The sequence below is a fragment of the Carassius carassius genome, chromosome 8 (genome assembly GCF_963082965.1).
Source record: "Carassius carassius chromosome 8, fCarCar2.1, whole genome shotgun sequence".
In the NCBI taxonomy this organism is placed as follows: Eukaryota; Metazoa; Chordata; class Actinopteri; order Cypriniformes; family Cyprinidae; genus Carassius; species Carassius carassius.
In genome coordinates, this window is record NC_081762.1 from 23,251,942 (window position 1) to 23,271,373 (window position 19,432).

The following is a 19,432-nucleotide window of genomic DNA, read 5'->3' on the forward strand; positions in this document are numbered from 1 at the left end:
ATTGCACAATTAAAGTCAGAAAATAAAATAATACTCGACGTATTCTTGATGATAAACAATTAAATAATTTATTTGATATATTCCTTCAAATTTTATATTCCTTCCAACCTTTATATAATTGTTATGAAACCATAGTAATAATCATTAAGACAATTCGCTGTAATTTATTAAACTACCAATGCCTTTGTTGATCCAGGCAGAAAAATATTTTTACATCCCCTAGAAAAATGTAACACTAACTCCACACTTAATGTCTTACTACTGTTTTAAGCTTGTGCATGCTTTCAAAATCAAGAATCATAAATATGTTTTTTAACCAAATTTCTTAAAATCACATGGTGTTTCACCTTCAGGAAAAGATATTTAAAGTGTTGCATTGTTTCTGCAGGTCCAGCCTGCACGCATCCTTCATGTCTTTTTGTGCAGCACATTTTTAATGTCAGTCTGGTTTATCTTCTGTCGTGCCAGACTGGATCTCTGGGTCCAAATGGTTTGTGTGATGTAACCTGCTGGATCTGTGGAACAACTTAATGAGGTCTTGAAAGCGCTCCAACACCTAAGGAGAAAAAGGAAACATTGGTTGTCTTCCAACTATGTGATTTATAAAGGTCGACCTGACTGCAGTATACACTGGACTTCATGAAAGCTTACTGCACACTGCTGAGAAACATGTTTAGGGATCTCAGAAAGCTAGAGTCTAGAACACATTTTGACCCCAAATATAAATAAATGTATAAACATCGAGTCCATTTTAAGGAATGCTATGATTTCAAGTACATTGTATTCTCTCATTTTGATTTCAGGGTGAAATGCGACCTGGAGATGACCTTTGAGAGGAAAGGCCTCTGAATGTGAAAGAAAGCGAACCTCGTTGGCTGTTTTGTTGCCAAGCTGGGCTGCGATGGCATGAAACGTGGCTGGTTTGGCTCCTCTCTGCTGACAGGTGGTGAGTATTACACGGTCTGCCTCCCTTTTTACCACACAAACAAAACACAGAAACATGCATTTCATCCCATGGATTTACATTTAAATGTGTGCTCAAACTTCAGCAGAGGTACACAGCAACACAATAAACAGGGTTAAGTAAAATTCTGAAAATAAGCTTTGGTTTCCTTTCAATTAATTATTGTGAGTTTGAATAAAACTGGCTATAATCCACAGGATTTTGAATTGAAATTGTAGATGGAAAAACAGATAAAAGAAACTACTGGTATGTAACTAAAAGAAACAGTCACAGAATTACATTTTTCACCATAAGCGACAAAATCGGAAAAAAATTTGGGCTAATTCTGACTACCGTTCAAAGTCTGGGATTGCTAAGATTTTTAAAAGTTTTTTGAAAGAAGTCTTATGCTCATCAAGAGTGGATTTATTTCATCATTTGATGTAAATGTTATACAGTACAAATAGTAAAAATTGTGAAATATCTTAAAACAACCATTTTCTAATTGAAAATATAAAAAATATATATACTTTATTCCTGTGATCATAGCTGAATTTTCAGCATCATTATTCCAGTCTTCACACGATCCTTCAGAAATCAGTATAATATTCTGATTTGATGCTCAAGAAACATTTCTGATTATTATCAATGTTGAAATCACGTAATATTTCTCCACAGATTCTTAGATTTCTTTTCAGGATTCTTAGATGTCTGGAAAATTTTAAAGAAATTTTGGTAACACTTTAGAATAATGGTCCATTAGTTGATGTTAGTTAATTAATTAATTAACATGAACAAACAATGAACAATACATTTATTACTGTATTTATTAATCTTTGTCAATGTTAGTTAATGAAAATACAGTTATTCATTGTTAGTTCAAGCTAATTCACAGTGCATTAACTAATGTTAACAAGCACAACTTTTGATTTGAATAATGCATTAGTAAATGTTGCAACTAACTTCAACTAAGATTAATTAATAAATGCTGTAGAAGGATTGTTCTTGCTTAGATCATGTTGAATAAAGTAGTTAACTAACATTAACTAATGGACAATTATTCTAAATGTTACCGAAATGTTTTATTTGGAATCTTCTATAACACTATACATGTCTCTTTACTATCACTTTTGATCAATTTATTGCAACCTTGCTGAATAAAATTATAAATTTCTTTAAAAACATTGCTTAACCTTTTGAAGACTGAACACATAATATACATACAGAACACACAGATTAGACATTTCTCTCTCTATGTAGCATCTTGTTTAAAGTGAGATCATCTTCGATGATCTTGTAAAATTTGAATTTTAATGCTGCATCCTGTTTGTTATCTCCATTTACTTTCAGAAGTTGAACTTTAGTTTAAAGGGTCTCTCTAATTAAATTCTGAATTGCACACAACCCTGATAACAACAAAAAAATCTGTAATTGCATGATTTACAGTCAAACAAAAACTGTAAATACTGCGTAATGTCAGAGGTAAATGTTGCACAACATTTCTAACCTCGTCCAGAGGACTACTTTTTTCCCATTTGGTGTGCGAGAGATATTCTTGGCACAGACTGAGCTTCCTGTGGCATTAAATGAAGACTGTTCACTGTCCACTGAAGAAGATTCAGCTGCCTCCTTTTTTGACTCTGTTGCCACACTGTGTTTCTTGGCCTTGATCTTTTTTATTTCTGCCATCTAAAGGAAAAGAGGATAAAACAAGTACATGACATTATGATTATGTGGTATGCATACAATTCAGATGGACTGAGATCTTTATACAAGAAGAGTCAACTACAAGAGAAGTTCTCTTTATATTGATACCTGAACACGTTTATCTCTTTTTCTTCTGTGTTTAATGGCTGTTTTGACTGACTTGGTTTTTTCATCTGGTAAGACAGTTCTGATTGGTTGACATGCATGGTTTCCTTCCAAGTCCTGAACGGTTTCCACACTGTCTGCATGATCCTCATCTTGCATTTGTGGGTATAGCTGCTTAAAAAACTCCCAGAATTCCTCCAGCAAGTCAGTGTGATCACGGAACAGCAATGTTATTTGAGCTGTCATCTGACAAAAAAAACAGAGAAGAGATGATCGGGTGCCAGAAGGAAGCACTGCTTGTCTACTTGTGCTGATTTTGAATACCTCTCTGAAGTCAGGAAGATCCTGTGATGCACTTCCTTGTAGAATCTGCACCACCTTTCTGTAAAGATCCGACTGATCTCCAAAAGCAGACTCCAGTTGGCGTAGAAACCGTCTGCTGCGCTCAAACGCCTGCTGCTCCGCCAGCTAAAGCCACACATTAGGAAGAGCATCATTTGTACCATGAAACCTTATGTGTGCTATATTTAGCCATGAATATGAGAGTATTGTTAACTGTGCTCTACCAGGCCACACTCTCTGGCTTGATCTGGATGCAGGAATGCAGCAAAATCCCCAAGCAGCTCAGGCCAGTCGCTCAGCACAGGCTTGAGTCTCGTCAGCAGCTCTAGTGACGTGTGACTTTCTGGGTCTTTCTCAAACTCTGACAAAACACACAGGAACTCGTCCACTTTCCCAGGCACCGTCTGCAGCACCTCATACACCTGGAGAAAAGACAGACAGAGTATCAGACTAAAAAATTGACCTGTGACAACATAAAAATGAACGTTAATATTGGTGTGCGTTGATGTATTTCTTGCCTTCTCTAGGTAAGCCTGGGCAAACGCGACATCTTTAGCGACTCTGTAAGGATCGTCATCAGATGCATCATCGTAAATGACCAAAGGGCTCTCCACAGAACCTGTGAGCGCCACATTTACTCAGTTTAGATTTAAACGGACATGGACTACTATTAAACCTTCTGTAAATGTGTCTGCTTAACTATTACAACTAATGTTCCAGCTACAGACATTATATATATATTTTTAAGACTCCTACATAATAATTTAAACTCACTTGCAGGTTGATGGTTTGATTTTCCATCATCTGAACTTCCTTCCTTCTCAGATCTCATCTTTGTAGCCATACGTGAGAATTTCTCAATGGTTTTCTGGTGTTTACAATGACAATGTTAATCAAACATCTCATAAATATAAAATGCATGAACAGGAACTTCTATTATTGGGTGAATCTTATAAAAACATGCCCCTAAAGTAAAGATTATATATAATGTACACTCACCAAGGATTATTAGGAACACCTGTTCAATTTCTCAATGCAATTTTCTAATCAACCAATCACATGGCAGTTGCTTCAATGCATTTAGGTGTGTGGTCCTGGTCAAGACAATCTCAAGAACTCCAAACTGAATGTCAGAATGGGAAAGAAAGGTGATTTAAGCAATTTTGAGCGTAGCATGGTTGTTGGTGCCAGACGGGCCAGTCTGAGTATTTCACAATCTGCTCAGTTACTGGGATTTTCATACACAACCATTTCTAAGGTTTACAAAGATTGGTGTGAAAAGGGAAAAACATCCAGTATGATGTGTTGATGCTAGAGGTCAGAGGAGAATGGGCCGACTGATTCAAGCTGATAGAAGAGCAACTTTGACTGAAATAACCAATCGTTACAACCGAGGAATGCAGCAAAGCATTTGTGAAGCCACAACCTTGAGGTGGATGGGCTACAACAGCAGAAGACCCCACCTGGTACCACTCCCCTCCACTACAAATAGGAAAAAGAGGCTACAGTTTGCACGAGCTCACCAAAATTGGACAATGGAAGACTGGAAAAATGTTGCCTGGTCTGATGAGTCTGGATTTCTGTTGAGACATTCAGATGGTAGAGTCAGAATTTGGCGTAAACAGAATGAGAACATGGATCCATCATGCCTTGTTACCACTGTGCAGGCTGCTGGTGGTGGTGTAATGGTGTGGGGGATGTTTTCTTGGCACACTTTAGGCCCCTTAGTGCCAATTGGGCATCGTTTAAATGCCCCGGCCTACCTGAGCACTGTTTCTGACCATGTCCATCCCTTTATGACCACCATGTACCCATCCTCTGATGGCTACTTCCAGCAGGATAATGCACCGTGTCACAAAGCTCGAATCATTTCAAATTGGTTCTTGAACATGACAATGAGTTCACTGTACTAAACTGGCCCCCACAGTCACCAGATCTCAACCCAATAGAGCATCTTTGGGATGTGGTGGAACGGGAGCTTCGTGCCCTGGATGTGCATCCCACAAATCTCCAACAACTGTAAGATGCTATCCAATCAATATGGGCCAACATTTCTAAAGAATGCTTTCAGCACCTTGTTGAATCAATGCCACGCAGAATTAAGGCAGTTCTGAAGGCGAAAGGGGGTCATACACAGTATTAGTATGGTGTTCCTTCCTAATAATCCTTTAGGTGTGTATATATATATATATATATATATATATAAACAAAAAAATGCATCTGTATATAAAACTGTCATTTATAAATGTATTTAATAATAATATCAAACACAATTACTTTTGTACGAAAGTATGAGAATATTTTGTATTACAGTAAAAGAAAAAAAGAAAAAAAATTGCATTCAGTATAAATATCTCAAAGAGTATAAAAAATGATCTGACCTGCAGCTCTGGCACAAACAGGATGTCTGAAACATCTCCACCTGTTTCTTCCTCCTCCCTCGTCAGTCTATTGCTGCTTTGCCTTTCTGTTGTGTTCTGCTCCTCTAGTTTCTCCCTCCTGCCCAAAACCATCTCCACCTCAGTGTCTTCCCTCTCAATGCTAGGCGTCGGGCTCCCAGAGGATTCAGAAAGTGTGAGAAACAGCTCTCTGGGGTCCTTCTCACCACACTCTTCCACCTCATCCTCAATCAATCCTCCATCATCACTATTCAGCTCTTCCTCTGCTGCTGTGGTTTCTTCTAAGCACTCAGTAGGAGCATCATGAACGAATATCATCTTTGGAGGACCTCCTTGTGGCCCATCAGTGCTTTGGAAAGTGTCTGGAGTTCTCTGTTGCTTGCTGAGTTTCATCTCTTTGCTGTTCAGAGCTGAAGAGCGTTTCAAGGTTTGATCTTGTCCAGCTATCTGAAGGCCAAGGCTGCTGCTTGCAAGTACGTAGCCTGGAGGAAGGAGAAGAAACCGATTTAGAGGTTTTTGATGTACTTGAGCTAGAACCCCAGAGTCCCTCGGTATAACTTTAAGCAGAGTGCCACATCGCTGACTAAAGCGATCTTTAGCCGTTGAAGTGTTGGATGTATTTATGATGGTGGTGGCACATTTTAAAGTGTTGGGAAGCTGAGGTGGCTGAAGAGTAATTATGAGGTTTGACCCTCTTGGATCAACGTTAGAGGTGACTATTTGTGCAGTTTGATTCACAGCTATATGCCCTGAAGAACAAGGATTCAGCTCTGGTGCCAAAGCAGCAGGTAAAGTGATGATTACGTCCCCCTGGGTTGCACCAACTTGAGCTCTCTGTGGAGAAGCAGAGGCACTCATTGGTGTAGCTACAGCAGGAACAGTCCTTGAAGAGCTCAGTTCAGTTGCGAATGCAGCACGCGGTAAAGTGACGACTGCTCCACCTGGGGTTTGTCCCATTGGAGGCACGTTTGATATGTTAGACACTATGAAGGGCCCTTTCATAGCTCCGTTTCCAGACACACATGGATCCGGTTCTGGCCTCAGAACCAGTGCGAGATGAGAAGGGTTTGAAAGTGATGGACTCGGAACTGTGACTGTTTTTGGTAAAAGTGTTGGTAACTGGTTCAGAAACACTTCTAGTTCCTCAGCCGATGGGGGAGGCTTTAAAGGCTTGCTGGATTTAGCAGACTTGTCGATTTTCTTTTTGCAGGAGCTAGGTGAAGATTCAAGTGTCTGAGCAAGGTCCTCAGGAAGCCTGGGAGGGTAACGCATGCCTGGAGCGAGGCTACAGTGTGCTCTTGGAGACTCAGTGGCTTCTTCTGCTGGACTGGCAGTCTGGGGGTTTCCAGATGGTTGGTTAAACATTCTTACAAGCTCATGAATGCGCTTCAGGTTTTTCTACAGAAGAGAAAGTTTCAATATTACACATATAAATCCGATGCTTATAGTAGGAATAAATAAAGAACAGAGGGCATTACAAAAACAAAGCAAGATTATTACTGAGAGCCAATTAGGCATGAGACTCTTTTCTCTCTCCACCAGGGGGCGCTGGTCAGAAGGACTGACCCTCTTACAGGCCAAGGACATGGGAGGGATCTTTCCAGTCACAAAGTATGTCTAAAAACATGGGGGGAAAAAAACTGTATAGTGAATTCTGGCATGTGAAATCCAGTCATTTCTGTATGAATACCCATGATACACAGTTCATTCACTCACCTTGATGACATTGGGAAACGGCTTATGACACACATCACGGATGTGTGAATTTAAACTGATAAAGCTCCTAGCAGCAAGCAGATAGCGACAAGTCATCTGCAGTGGGTTTAGGGTACTTCTTAAGTGCTTATGACCTAGAACAACAAGACTGAGGAGACAGAGAAAGAGAAATAACATCAGTCAACAGTGTGGTTTGAGTATCGATTCAGGCTGATGCATGACTGCAGTACCAATCTTCTGCTGGAGTAAACGGCCCTTTGAATCTAGAAGGACGCAGCTGGATTGTAGGAAGTAGCTCTGGGTAAAGAAACACCGGTCGGGTCGCCATAAGCCAGGCCAAAGGAGCAGGAAACTGACATCCTATTCAAAAAAGCATGCAAACAGAGAGAAAAAAGGTTAATTCCAGAAAGTTTACATTTACAATTGCATAAACTTACACTGATCAAATCTGGCTTTTATACAGTGAAGGAAATCTGTAAATGATGCAAGGACAGACACGTTTAGATAAATTACCAGGGAAACATGGACTTGAGCCTGTAGCGTCTCCTTTGTGTGACTGATCTAGCTCCTCCAGAAGAGAAATGGCAGCCTGAAGGTTGCAGGCTTTGAAGATGCTGGTGAAGCCATGCTCTACTGGACGGCAGGATTGGTCTCTGTGCTGGGCAAACATCTGCAGCTCCAACTGATAGAGTACAATGGAACAAAAGAGACAGAAAACGACAGAATTAACATATATCTGTGTACATCATCGAGTGTTTCTCTAATATGTGTGCATGTCTCACCAAAAACTGTCTGCTTGTTGAAGCCTCTGTCTCCAGACCTTTAACTGAAGCACTCAACATGTTCACCTGCGTGAGGAGCTGCACGTGCTGCAGGATAAACAACACAGCTATTGAAAAAGCCCCAGACTTCTCTTAAAAGACATAAAGAACCTCATAATGAAAAGCCAAAGGAGAAACTCATTGGAGAAAAGTTTGCGCTTCTTTAAATTGTGGGTCGTTCTAGACCTGCTGGATCTGCTGCTGTAGCTGTAGTTTCTGAGCTGCGCTCATGGTCAAGGATGTTATGGGGCTGGAGGGGCGTTGAGGACAGGGTGGAGGTACAGACACTCCTTTACTCTCCAACAGAGCTTTCCGTTTCTTCACCGCCGCCAGCTGCTCCCGCACCGTACGATACCGCTGCTTCAAGACGTCCGCTAATGGATCCTCATACCTAAACATAGTAAACATTTCACCTTAAAGTGGAACGGTATATCAGTTACACACTGATATGATGTGATGATTGTGAAATGATGAATGTACATACTGAATATTCTCCATAATGCCAGGCGGCTCCTGCAGGGGACTCTCCTCTTCCTCTCTTTCCTCTTCTTCCTCATGTCCTTCTTCTTCCTGACCCCCTATTTCATCCTGAAACTACAGGTGATGGAGGAAGAAGAACAGAAACAAGTAAAGCTAGGTCTTAACAGTCAAATCTATTTATTGTTCCCCACATTCTGTGTTTTCTGTTTTCATTTGACTGGATTCTGTTTTAATGGATTATTTGAACATTAAAAAGGGTGTCTGATCTGCTGAATTCATAAAGCAATTTAATAATGTATTCAAATTGTAAAAAGCATAATGCTGTTTTTTGAATTATTTGTTTGTTCGTTATATGATTTAATACAACTTTATTATAAAAAAATTTGGGGAAATCAAATGAATGTACTAATTTCATTGACATTTACATTTTAAATACAATTAATTATATTTTAAAATGTCATCAATCTAAATTGCTTTCATAGCTCGGCAAATAAAGTGCTGCACAGAGATCTCTGTTCTTCGAGTTAAACCAAACTTTTATTCTGTTGGGCTCTTGTGAAGACCTTTAAGTTTCTGTGTATCTGATGATAGGTTTATCAACTGAAATGTTCATAAAGCAGCTCTGGAGGTGAAGTTTATGTGTTCATGTCCTTATAAAGTGAGGCCGCAGTGTGTGTGTGTATAGGAAAAAAACAGACCATTCAGTCACAGAGATGTGCAGAACATGTAGACTTCATATTTCAATAGCAGCCTTTTTGCACTTTAATATTCACAGATTGCTCTATTCTGCATTTCCATCCAAGTTTTCCAGGTAACTAGACAATTTGAAAAACAATCTTTTTATTAGGGATGTGCAAGAATATAAGATATAAAATGAAATCCTTACTGCGTCAAATAGTTCCTCCATCAAGTCATTGACTTCCTTTTCTGAGTAACAAAGGAAAGAAGGTGATTAATATCTTACAAAACAGGACAGATGATCTGCCAATCATTTCTCTCAAATGAACTCACTGGTGATGCGCACTGCCTTGTCATTCCTATAGTCCTCCACATCAGGCTCATCAGTGTCAGCCAGAAAATTGTACTCTGGGTCATCTTCATCATCACCCTCCTCTGGCAAGAGAATACGTTTATGAGAAACACATATGAGGAAGCACATATGTGCTAAGTATTTCAGCCTGTCTGTACCTTCATTCTCCATATCTGAAGTCATGAGGCCCTGCAGCCACTGCGTCCATTCTCTGTCCTCAGGGGCGGAGCCTAACTCATACATGTCTGAAGTGATGTCAGGAGCACGTAGCTCCGCCTCCAGGCGCCCCAGAGGGACGTTCCTCAGCGGGCGCTTGGATCGTGTGCGAAATGAAATCAGGCTCTCCTCTCCATTAGCACTACTGAGACTCTAATGTCAAAAAGAGATTCAGTTAGAAGAAACATTAGAATTAACAACAGGTGTAGAAAACGAGCATGATCCATTCACTTTTAACAATACAGAACATTAAAAAAATGAAAATGTTTATTATACAGCATAGTAGAATGATTTCTGAAGCATCACGAGACACTAAAGACTGGGATAATGATGCTGAAAATTCACTTCTACATCACAGAAATAAATGTTCAAATATATTCTAAAAGAAACAAAATGTAAACAAAATCTATTTCAAATGGTAATAATATTTAGCAATATTACTGTTTCTGGTTTGGCCAACAACCCCACCAAAAACACAAATGACTCTAATTATGTAACAGCAGGAGTGAAGTGAGATGCACCTGATATGACTCCATGCAGTCAGGGCCGAAGGCCAGCTCCTCGTCCACCGCATGGAGCTTCTCTAAGAAGCTGCACTCTGGTGGGGCCCTGCAGGGGGCCGCAGGTGCTGGCGGGGGTCCCATTGGGGTGACAGACACTGTCAGGTGCCTGGATCTGCGAAGGTTCTGTAGAAGTGGGCAAAAAACATATGTTTCTGTGCATAGTAATAGATTTGTGCTTGTTTTTGAGAGTTTAAAAGATATTTTAATATCATCTCTGATTTAAACTATTGCATCCTGCTTCTGGCATGAAACATTTTTTATCTTTTTCTAATAATTGCTGTTTGGTTGAGATCAGAGTGTTAAACAGAGGTCATAAATACAACCCGAATTCCGGAATAGTTGGGACGTTTTTTAAATTTTAATAAAATGAAAACTAAAGGAATTTCAAATCACATGAGCCAATATTTTATTCACAATAGAACATAGATAATGTAGCAAATGTTTAAACTGAGAAATTTTACACTTTTATCCACTTAATTAGCTCATTTAAAATTTAATGCCTGCTACAGGTCTAAAAAAAATTGCCACGGGGGCAACAAATGGCTAAAAAAGCAAGCAGTTTTGAAAAGATTCAGCTGGGAGAGAATCTAGTGATTAATTAAGTTAATTGATATCAGGTCTGTAACATGATTAGCTATAAAAGCTTTGTCTTAGAGAAGCAGAGTCTCTCAGAAGTAAAGATGGGCAGAGGCTCTCCAATCTGTGAAAGACTGCGTAAAAAAATTGTGGAAAACTTTAAAAAAACAATGTTCCTCAACGTCAAATTGCAAAGGCTTTGCAAATCTCATCATCTACAGTGCATAACATCATCAAAAGATTCAGAGAAACTGGAGAAATCTCTGTGCGTAAGGGACAAGGCCGGAGACCTTTATTGGATGCCCGTGGTCTTCGGGCTTTCAGACGACACTGCATCACTCATCTGCTTGATTGTGTCAATGACATTACTAAATGGGCCCAGGAATACTTTCAGAAACCACTGTCGGTAAACACAATCCGCCGTGCCATCAGCAGATGCCAACTAAAGCTCTATCATGCAAAAAGGAAGCCATATGTGAACATGGTCCAGAAGCGCCGTCGTGTCCTGTGGGCCAAGGCTCATTTAAAATGGACTATTTCAAAGTGGAATAGTGTTTTATGGTCAAGACGAGTCTAAATTTGACATTCTTGTTGGAAATCACGGACGCCGTGTCCTCCGGGCTAAAGAGGAGGGAGACCTTCCAGCATGTTATCAGCGTTCAGTTCAAAAGCCAGCATCTCTGATGGTATGGGGGTGCATAAGTGCATACGGTATGGGCAGCTTGCATGTTTTGGAAGGCTCTGTGAATGCTGAAAGGTATATAAAGGTTTTAGAGCAACATATGCTTCCCTCCAAACAACGTCTATTTCAGTGAAGGCCTTGTTTATTTCAGCAGGACAATGCAAAACCACATACTGCAGCTATAACAACAGCATGGCTTCGTCGTAGAAGAGTCCGGGTGCTAACCTGGCCAGCCTGCAGTCCAGATCTTTCACCTATAGAGAACATTTGGCGCATCATTAAACGAAAAATACGTCAAAGACGACCACGAACTCTTCAGCAGCTGGAAATCTATATAAGGCAAGAATGGGACCAAATTCCAACAGCAAAACTCCAGCAACTCATAGCCTCAATGCCCAGACGTCTTCTAACTGTTTTGAAAAGAAAAGGAGATGCTACACCATGGTAAACATGCCCCGTCCCAACTATTTTGAGACCTGTAGCAGAAATCAAAATTGAAATGAGCTCATTTTGTGCATGAAATTGTAAACTTTCTCAGTTTAAACATTTGCTATGTTATCTATGTTCTATTGTGAATAAAATATTGGCTCATGTGATTTGAAAGTCTTTTAGTTTTCATTTTATTAAAATTTAAAAAACGTCGCAACTTTTCCGGAATTCGGGTTGTATATCTCAGGGCAAGAACCCATTAAAGGACAGAAATAAAGAAAGTAATGTTTATTCAGCAGGGATGCATTAAATTGATCCAAAGTGACAGTAAAGACATTTATAAAGATATACATATTTTAATTAAGTGCTGTTGTTTAGCAATTTTTATTTATTATTATTATTAGTAGTATTATTTATTAAAGAATCTTGGAATCTTTTTACAACAATCTGAAGGAGCATAATTGTTTTTAACATTGGTAATAATAAGAACTGTTCCTCCTTTAAGCAACAAATTAACATATTAGAATGATTTCTGACACTGAAGCAATGATGCTGAAAATTCAGCTTTGCATTTTAGGAATAAATTGCATTTAAAAAAAAAAAAAATAATAAAAAAAACTTTTGATAGTAGTGTAATGGTAATGAATAAATAAATAAATAAAAGTTGAAAAACCCTGATGACTGTATTATGTTTTAGCTCTAGTATGTCCATGGCCGGATGTCTAACCGGTCGAGAGCTGCTGGCTGCGTCCTCCTCCTCGTGCTCAGAGTGTGATCTGTGGAGGTTCACTCGACTGCACCGTGGAGAAGATGAGGAGTTCTCCAAGTCACTTTCCAGAAGAGTCTACCAATCACACACACAAACAGTCTCAACAAGGACAAAACAGCATCATATCACACAAAAATCATTCTCTCCGACCTCCTCAGCTGTCTCATCCTCCTCCTCTTCATCGGGCCGATACTCCTCATCAGAGGAGTCTTCCTCTTCTAAAGGAATATCCACAAACTGGGTACCCTTCTGTAAATGCATACACCATTTAACATTACATTCTAGATATAAAAGCTGCTCCTGTTTCTTCTACATGTTTTATTCCTGGTATACTCTGCTGATTACCTTCACTTCTGTGGGCTTCTTAATTGGCGAAATGTTCCAAGCTGGAATGACCTACAAAAAAACAACAAAAAAACCCACCCCATTGTGTTTATTAATGTTTTATGACATTTTCAGGAAGGACGCATATTAAAGCATGTTAACAACCTGAAATGTTAAGTAGCTGTTAAATCATGGAACTAATATAAATGCTGCGAAATTAAAATAGATAACTGTAAATATGTAGCAGTGTAATATATGTTACTTCAAAGCTCTTATGCAATATAAGCAACTTACAACTCCTTTCTCCACAACCTCCTTTAGTTTAGAGCGGGTCATCTTGGGTTCCTGTGAGACAGAGAGAGAAACGTGTCGTTTTGATCAAGATCTTAATTAAGTTTGCATATTAAATATGATGCATCTTGATCATGATACAGGGTTAACCAGCTGTCAATCACTTTCCAGCAGGTGCAGATGATTGCAGGACATTTATACTCACAAATACAGGAATGGGTTCAGTGTCATTGATAGCAGCTTTCATCATGGCCACAACATGCTCATTAGTGATCACTTCCTGCAAATGGACAGTAAAAATCCTGAGCTACTTGCTTTTTACAAAGTCAAATGCATCATCACAAAAGGTTTCATATGCCTGAGGAAAGATTGGTTACTAGCGTCTTTATGAAACAAGGCTTAAGGGAATCAGTCCACACTCACATGAATAATGCTGCGAACGTTTGCAGAAGTCAAGTTAAGTTGTCGAGATTTATTTTCCAGTTCTCTGTCCAGCTCTTGGTCAATCTCCACCTCTGGCTGGATTTCATCTTCAGCTTCCTTCTGCTGAGCTTCTACTTCACTGACCGCGTCTCTTTTCCTTCTCAAACCCTTCCTTCTGCCCGGCGTTCGGCTTCCACCCTGTTCCTTATCTGCAAGAGAACAGGGATGATTTTACATTTCAGTTTTAATACATTTGGGAACACAACAGTTATGCATCTTTTCATTTGCGTAATTTGCAACAGATTATTACAGGATTTCACCAGTATTCCAAAATATTAAAACTTGAGGCTTTGGAAAATTTTAAAGTGAGCCATTTAAAATATAAATATTAATATTTTAACTTTGCATACTTTTTTTCTTTTTATAAGTATTAGGACTAATATTATTATATTAAATTTAATCACGTTTCTAAAACACCAAAGGAACCATTATCAAGCTTCAGGGAAAAATTTACATGCAAATGTGTTGAGAAATTATTTAAATATTAATTCCCAGAGTTACAATATAGTAATATATACTACTAATAATATGTTTACATTTTAACGCAATAAAAAACAAAGTAAATGCTTTACATCTTAAGAAAAAATGTAAAGAAAATTTGTGGATCATTTTAATTTCAACACAGTTTTTATTATAAATAATTAAAAAAATGATGAAAAAAGTGATAGAAATGATAAAAGAAAATCCTCCAATCCAGCATGTGCTTGCCATCCCTGGTCTCTATTTTTTTAACTCAGGCTCATGATGCTTTTGGGAAATGCACCAGAGGGTCCATGTATCTGTGAAAATATTAAACGAGGAGAAACCTTTGAGAACTCACTGCATGTGATGATCAAGGTCTTCTCAGCGTCATCTTCAGGCTTCTGAATGCACGCAGCTTGCTGTTCTTGACCTGATAGCAGTCACACAAATGTTTCTCATTAACAGCATGGTCCAAGATACTGGAATAGCACAGTATTACCACAGTGAATGTGGTAATGTCGCCACTGTCTTTTAAGTGTTAAAGGGGTCATATGATGCTTTTTTAAAGATAATTATTTTGTGTATTTGTTGTAACAGAATATGTTGACATGCTTTAATGTTAAAAAAATAATTTTTCAAATACTGTACATTATTGTAGGTCCTCTCAAACACGTTGTTTTCTACAAAGTCCCTCCTTCTGACAAGCGCAGTCTGCTCTGATTGGCCCACTGACCCAGTGCATTGTGATTGGCCGAACACCGCAAGCACTCGTCGGAAATGTTACGCCTCTTTCTATAATCATGAGCTTCGTCTTTCAAAATAAATGTAAAAACAGTTAATAATGTCCTTAGTTTTACCATCAGTTCAAGCCCGAAAGAGTAACAGAGTCATGTGACAGACACAGTGATGTAGCTCGTATGTTTTTGCAGTACACAAGCCACAGACGGTTAAAGGGTTAGTTCACCCAGATAGCAAAATTATGTAATTAATAACTCACCCTCATGTTGTTTCAAACCCGTAAGACCTCCGTTTATCTTTGGAACACAGTTTAAGATATTTTAGATTTAGTCCGAGAGCTCTCAGTCCCTCCATTGAAGCTGTGTGTATGGTATACTGTCCATGTCCAGAAAGGTAAGAAAAACATCATCAAAGTAGTCCATGTGACATCAGAGGGTCAGTTAGAATTTGTTGAAGCATCGAAAATACATTTTGGTCCAAAAATAGCAAAAACGACGACTTTATTCAGCATTGTCTTCTCTTCCGTGTCTGTTGTGAGAGAGAGTTCAAAACAAAGCAGTTTGTGATATCCGGTTCACGAACGAATCATTCAATTCACCAAATCGAACTGAATCGTTTTAAACGGTTCGCATCTCTAATACACATTAATCCACAAATGACTTAAGCTGTTAACTTTTTTTTCTGTGCTAGTGTTATGAGCGTGGGTAAACCGAAGGCTTGAATCAAGGGCAATCATCGCAAATGGCGCCATTACGTCGAGTGCAAAAGAACCGGTGAACCGTTTTCTTCAACTGGTTTATTGAATCGAACTGTCCGAAAGAACTACTGGTGATCCGAAAACCGATGCAACCGGTTCTTCACTCGTGAACGAGTCAGTCTATTGTTCGCTATCTGGCTCGGCTCTGTGTTCATCTTCAGTTCTCTCTTCACAGCAGTTCAGTCAGTGTACTGTTTGAGTTAATGAATTACTCCGGGATATTGGTTTGTTTGAACTCAGAGGGAGTGTCAGCCACATTAAAAAAGTTAACAGCTTAAGTCATTTGTGGATTAATGCGTATTAGAGATGCGAACCGTTTAAAATGATTCAGTTCGATTTGGTGAACTGAATGATTCGTTCGTGAACCAGATATCCAGACTGCTTTGTTTTGAACTCTCTCACACAACAGACACGGAAGAGAAGACAATGCTGAATAAAGCCGTCGTTTTTGCTATTTTTGGACCAAAATGTATTTTCGATGCTTCAAAAAATTCTAACTGACCCTCTGATGTCACATGGACTACTTTGATAATGTTTTTCTTACCTTTCTGGACATGGATAGTATACCGTACACACAGCTTCAATGGAGGGACTGAGAGCTCTCGGACTAAATCTAAAATATCTTAAACTGTGTTCCAAAGATAAACGGAGGTCTTACGGGTTTGGAACAACATGAGGGTAAGTTATTAATTACATAATTTTGCTATCTGGGTGAACTAACCCTTTAAGAGCTGACTCCACTGTGTGACCATCTCTCTCTCTCTCTCTCTCTCTCTCTGAGAGGTGCAAAACTCTGCATTTGAACATTCAATAGCAAATACTTAAACTAATAACAAAACATACTTACAGTAGCTTATTCAGAAGCGCCAGATTGTCGTAGCAAAGTCAGAATGACCTCCTCTCCTAGGTTCACGAAACAGTCATCCATAAAATGCGTTTCTGTTCTGTTGTAAGTAATCTTAAAGATTCCTAATTGCATCTACTTCCAGAAGGCCAAATAAAGCGTTTTTGCTTTCGTCTAGATACATTCAGCATCTCCCTGACACGACTGCTTCAACACTAACTGCGCTTACTGAAACCAAGCCTTCTTTCTTTGTGTGAACATTTGGGCGCCATTATGCAAATATTTTCACATAGTGACATAGACATGTGGGGCGTGTTTGAATGAGCTGTTTTAGGGGGGCGTGGCAGAGTTTTAACTTTCATAAAGAATATCTCTTTGGTTTTGAGACTTTAGTCTTTGTAACTTTACAGATCTTTTTCATGCACCAAGAGCTTGTAACACTCCAAAGAGAAAGGAACAATTGAAATCGCATCATATGACCCCTTTAACTGTGCAGGTAGGCAACTCAGTGTGTTTTAAAGGTGTCTTACAGTCAGACTGAGGGCTGGAGGCTCTGATGGTACTGAAGTCTCTGTCTGTAACCTCTCTGCTCTCAGAAACTTCCTCAAACTCTTCAGTTCTCACCACTTTACACTGAGAAAGCCCGGTTTTCCTATTATTTAATCTCCTTTTCCGGGATTGATCCATCTCACATTGCTTTATTCACACCTGTCGGGATAAATATCATCCATACGGCAGAACAAATAATGATACAGATGTACAGTGAACACTTGGATCTTAATAACGCCTATTCTTTTCATTCGGATCATTATTATGCCCATTCCCAGTTAGTGCTGTCTGGGACAGGAACGTTACCTCCATTATAACTGGCATATCAACAGAATATTCCACTTGTAATATTTAATAACGCTGAAAGGTTTCTGTGCAAACATGATGAATAATTCTAATACTTTATACAGACCCGCCAACACTGTACATCAGCGATGCGACTGCGAGAAGCGCAACAAAAGCGCGTCACTTCCTGTTCTTAGAACGGAATTAGTGAATAAGAAAATAAAAGTCCCCTAACGAGTATTTACAAGATTGTAGGTTAAGCGATTTAATGTTTTGCTAACTTATTGATTTTTCCCAAAAAGTAATAAACACATAACTTCAGGGACAGACGAGACATATGGAAATTTTTATTATTTAAAACACAATAGCTTTCTCTATTCTGTTCTTACTTTTTATAAAAAATAATAACTTGACACTCCTACATTTTATTCTTTCCATTTATGATAACTTTGTTGTACACTTGTTTTGTTGATTCGATTGCTTTTATTGTCCTCATTTGTAAGTTGTTTTGGATAAAAGCATTTGACTAAATTATTAAATGTAAGAGTAAACCATAAACATAACTAAAACAATAACTATATAAGCATCCACACCAATAAACACATTTTGTTTCTTATAAGCATATGATGTAGTTATGTCATCTGCCAATAAAACTCTCAAGCTTTGTGTTGGATGGATTTTGATGAGAATTAGCTGGAAAAAATCCCAATAATATTTTTATAGGCATATGTAATAGCCCAAAGTGCCTGAACATTATTAACATAGATGCAACTGCCACTTTATAACTCGGCCACTTTATAACATAGCTATGATGCACAGTGATATGCAATAGGCCCATTATATTTTATACAAAAAAAAAAAAAAAATACAATTATAATTAAAAAAAAAAAACACTCACTCTGGAAGGGAGTATATATTAGAGATGTTCCGATACCTTTTTCTCTTCCCGATACCGATTCCGATACCTGGGCTCAGGGTATCGGCCGATACCGAGTACTGATCCGATACCTGGGTGTGTATCTGTATATACAGCTGTATATACTACTAGCCCTGTGTAAATTTCTAGAATAATTTTATGGTGTGCTCCAGACTTATCCCTTGATAAAACATGAACAAATACATGGTTAACTACTGTATTTATTACAGTATTTTTATTATCTGACATGAATTTGACAGTAATATTATTTAATTTCTTAAGCGAAAAAGAACTTCAAATGCAGCCAAAAATCTAACACCGCAAACTAAAAAAGGTATTTTAGTATTTTAGTTTTACAATATTAGTGTAAAAAAAATTGCAACAAATAAGTCTAGGAATATAAAAAATTCTATATTAATCAGATAATGTCTTTACAACAAAACAAGTAAAAAACAAGCAACCGTCTAGGCATAATTATTATTATTAATAGAGACGTATTATTACTACATAGAGACGTAGCTAAATCTACTGTAGGCTACAACAGTAGCTTAATATATTGTCAATTTACTCGCCATGAAGATCTTTGAGTGTCTGTGTTTATGATATGACAGTTTTCTCAAATGAAACGGTAAATTCTCATGAAGTGACGGTTTATGCGTTCATGTCCTCATATAGTGACACACGGCAGAGGGCACAAAACAGCGAGCTCCCGTGCATCTGCGCCCGTCTCCTACAGAGATGTAGACTTTGCAGGAGTAATATTTAAATAGTATTTTGCAGTTTAATATTCACAGACACTAGTATATATATTCGGCTACAGTCTGGAGCCCTGCGCTTAGACTAACACAGAAGCGACTGAACGCAGCTGCGGGTAACGAATATACTCAAACTTACTACCGGTTCTACAGAGACGCTGGTATCATCACATTTTAACATTTTCAGCACCGTCTTGGTCCCTAGTCGCCGTTTTACTGTCTGGTTGGTCCAGTCTGAAATACTGCTAAA

General features: G+C 38.6%; 1 protein-coding gene across 3 annotated transcripts; it reads right to left on the reverse strand.

The window, feature by feature from the left end:
• Positions 1-42: 42 nt before the first annotated feature.
• gon4la (gon-4 like a) lies at positions 43-17,699 on the reverse strand. 3 transcript variants are annotated; one of them, XM_059556711.1, is made up of 29 exons: positions 17,639-17,699; positions 17,208-17,385; positions 14,697-14,768; positions 13,817-14,025; positions 13,599-13,673; positions 13,397-13,447; positions 13,124-13,174; positions 12,929-13,027; positions 12,737-12,853; positions 10,281-10,445; positions 9,702-9,912; positions 9,525-9,626; positions 9,400-9,440; positions 8,518-8,627; positions 8,220-8,424; positions 7,995-8,081; positions 7,726-7,894; positions 7,443-7,572; positions 7,213-7,360; positions 6,997-7,113; positions 5,479-6,894; positions 3,872-3,965; positions 3,616-3,716; positions 3,322-3,519; positions 3,080-3,223; positions 2,759-3,001; positions 2,451-2,632; positions 868-970; positions 43-556 (listed from the first exon to the last, which is right to left on the reverse strand). In XM_059556711.1, the coding sequence occupies exons 2-29, from the start codon at positions 17,362-17,364 to the stop codon at positions 440-442; spliced, it is 4,914 nt and encodes a 1,637-aa protein (XP_059412694.1). In that variant the 5' UTR covers positions 17,365-17,385; positions 17,639-17,699; the 3' UTR covers positions 43-439. The 3 variants fall into 3 exon arrangements, with proteins under 3 accessions (XP_059412694.1, XP_059412693.1, XP_059412695.1); XM_059556710.1 differs by having other exon boundaries at positions 17,533-17,694; XM_059556712.1 differs by having other exon boundaries at positions 12,929-13,024; positions 17,208-17,694.
• Between the last annotated feature and the right edge of the window lie 1,733 nt (positions 17,700-19,432).